The sequence below is a fragment of the Pygoscelis adeliae genome, unplaced genomic scaffold, assembly GCF_000699105.1.
Source record: "Pygoscelis adeliae isolate BGI_AS28 unplaced genomic scaffold, ASM69910v1 Scaffold13, whole genome shotgun sequence".
NCBI classification, from domain to species: domain Eukaryota; kingdom Metazoa; phylum Chordata; class Aves; order Sphenisciformes; family Spheniscidae; genus Pygoscelis; species Pygoscelis adeliae.
This window is the reverse complement of record NW_008824499.1, coordinates 88,305-90,813: the sequence shown is the minus strand read 5'-3', so window position 1 is coordinate 90,813 and position 2,509 is coordinate 88,305. Positions and strand designations below refer to the sequence as shown.

The window sequence follows — 2,509 nt, the reverse complement described above, 5'->3', positions numbered from 1 at the left end:
CATGTGGCATTGCATCGCCATAGGGTGGCACTGCGCTGCTGCCTCTTCCCAGGCGGCTCTGGGGGCTCGGCAGGTTTGCAGGGGGGCCCTGCTGTCCTGCCTCTCCCAGCCAGCACTGCGTGTGCCGAGGTTGGGCAGGAGGAGCTGCGGCAGCGTCTGCTGCTCGTTGGGGTGTTGCAGAGCACCCCGTGCCCTGGAGGGAGAAGCGCTTGTGCCCAGCCTCGGTCGGCGAGCCCCGGGCCCGCTGCAGCTGGCTGTCCCGATGGGCCACCTTGGCCCGTGTCCTGGCTGGCACACCACAGCGGCACGTGAGGGGCTGGTGCTGGGGCAGGCTGCGGCCCTTGGTGGGAGCCTGGGGCTGTTCCCCCGGGCTTTGGCACGCTCTGCCTGTCACAGATGAGCTACGAGCTGTGGCGGGATCTGGAGGAGGCGAGCGAGGGCGATGGCCAGGGCAGGAAGCCTGAGATTGGCAACATCTTCCTCATGGACAGAGGTAGGCTGGAGCGAGGGGGGCAGCGGGTGAGGGTCGGCCTAGGAGGAGCAGTTTGGGCCGGCAGCTCGCCCAGAGAAGGATCTCCCAGCGAACGGGGCACAGAGAGCCTGCGCTGGCTGCAGGGAGCAGCAGGAGGTGCGGGGCGGCTGGCCGTGGCAGTTGGGGCTGGGCAGCGAGGGCGGGCAGGGGAGGCGCAGGAGGGCAGCCTGGGCACCAGCTCTCATTGCAGACACAGACTACGTGACGGCGCTGTGCTCCCAGGTGGTGTACGAGGGGCTGGTGGACGACACGTTCCGCATCAAGTGCGGTAGGTCGCCGGGGCAGGCAATGGGGCGTCGCAGGGCTCCGCACCCGCATAGGGAGAGTCTCCGGGGTTTGTGCCTGGCATCGTCAGACCCAGGGCCTGCGTGCTGCAGCCGAAGCTGTGCCCACAGGGACAGTCCCGGTGTGCGGTGCTGCTGGAGGCTGTCCACGAGGACAGCCCTTGGTCTGACCGAGCAGCTGGGCGGGCATCGCCTGTCTCTGCTGCCTTTTGCAGCAGGGCCGACGTGTGCCAGGATGTTGCTGGTGCTAGGGCAAAGCAGCTCTTCATCCTTCTCTGCAGGGAGCGTGGATTTTGGGCCAGACGTCACCTCTTCTGACAAGAGTATTAAGGTGCTGCTCAATGCCCAGGACAAAGTGAGTCCTGCTCACGTACCTCAGGGGAAGTGGGTGCCCCCATGCTCCGTGCCCAGGTGGCACCGGGAGGAGGCTGTGCGGGGTGTTTCCTCCCCTAAGCCTGAGCAGGCGGTGGCCGGGTGCTGCTGGGCCTCAGAGTGCAGGTTGGGACGGGTCAGGGTACAGAGACCAGAGGAACATGGTCTGCAGGCGCAGCTCGGCTCCTTGTAGTCAGCAGAGTCCCTGCATGCAGGGGGGTGTCGTGCTCGCCAGTTGGAATTTTGGGGCAGTGACCTTCCCGTCGGGGATACCACCTTGTCTCACTGTCGTTCAGGCTGCTGGCAAGCGCCAGCTCCGGGTGCTGCGGTGCTGGGGGCCGTGGCTGGCTGGGCCCCGTGCTGGCACAGGGGAGTGTGGGGCCTGGCGCCGACTGCTGCGGTGCTCTCTGCAGGTCTTCAGCCAGATTCGGAACGAGCACTTCTCCAGCGTGTTTGGCTTCCTGAGCCAGAAGTCGCGTAACCTGCAGGCACAGTATGACGTGAGTATCACCCTGGTGTGTGGGATGCCTGTGGTGCCGTCCCTCCGCGGCCGGGTCACATCCCCGGATGCTCTTTCTTCCGCAGCGGCGCCGCAGCATGGACATCAAGCAGATGAAGAACTTTGTCTCCCAGGAACTGAAGGGACTAAAGCAAGAGCATCGCCTGCTGAGCCTGCGTAGGAGCCGGGGCTGGGACGGTGGGGAGGGAGAGGCCCTCGGCCGCTGCAGCGGGTGCCTGGGTTCACGGGGAAAGCAGGGGGGGTTGAAGGGCCCTGCTAGTCATCAGGAGGGGCAGATGATCTGAGCAGTGGGCAGGATAGCAGAGGCTGTTAGTTCGTGCAAGTGTCCGTAGTGGGGCTGCGGGGACAAGCTATACGCGGAGCCTGTTACTCTTCCAAAGTGGCCATCTCTCTTGGCTATGCAGATATTGGTGCCTGCGAGTCCATCATGAAAAAGAAAACCAAGCAGGACTTCCAGGAGATGATCAAGGCTGAACATTGTGAGTGCTGTTTCCTGTCCCACATCTGTTGCTACCCCCATCCCAATCCTCGCTCCCCCACCCTCCGCTCCCACCAACTTGCCCCAGGCCTGGGCAGCCTCACACCTGGGTGCCCCCTGCGTGACCACAGTCCTTCCAGACTGTTTGTATTGGGGTGGGTCTTGAGATCCTAAATAGGGTCAAGCCGCATCCTCAGAGAGCTGGTGCGTGGTGGGGTAGGAGGCCCAGCATCGCAAGCCTGCCCCATTCCCTGGGGCTCAGGGAGGGAGGCTGAGCCCAGAGTCCAGCTTGGCTCGCTGGTGAGAGCCCTGGGGGGGGGCGC

The 2,509-nt window shown here is 64.7% G+C and overlaps 1 protein-coding gene across 1 annotated transcript in view; it reads left to right on the top strand.

Annotated features, from left to right (window-relative positions):
• LOC103914785 (protein regulator of cytokinesis 1-like) overlaps positions 1-2,509 on the top strand; it is a 34,231-nt gene that overhangs the window by 21,314 nt on the left and 10,408 nt on the right. The window contains exons 8-13 of the mRNA XM_009321498.1: positions 378-493; positions 723-800; positions 1,098-1,171; positions 1,602-1,688; positions 1,774-1,864; positions 2,113-2,187. Of these exons, the coding sequence (XP_009319773.1) occupies positions 378-493; positions 723-800; positions 1,098-1,171; positions 1,602-1,688; positions 1,774-1,864; positions 2,113-2,187 (521 nt within the window). The remainder of the gene's footprint in view (positions 1-377; positions 494-722; positions 801-1,097; positions 1,172-1,601; positions 1,689-1,773; positions 1,865-2,112; positions 2,188-2,509) is intronic.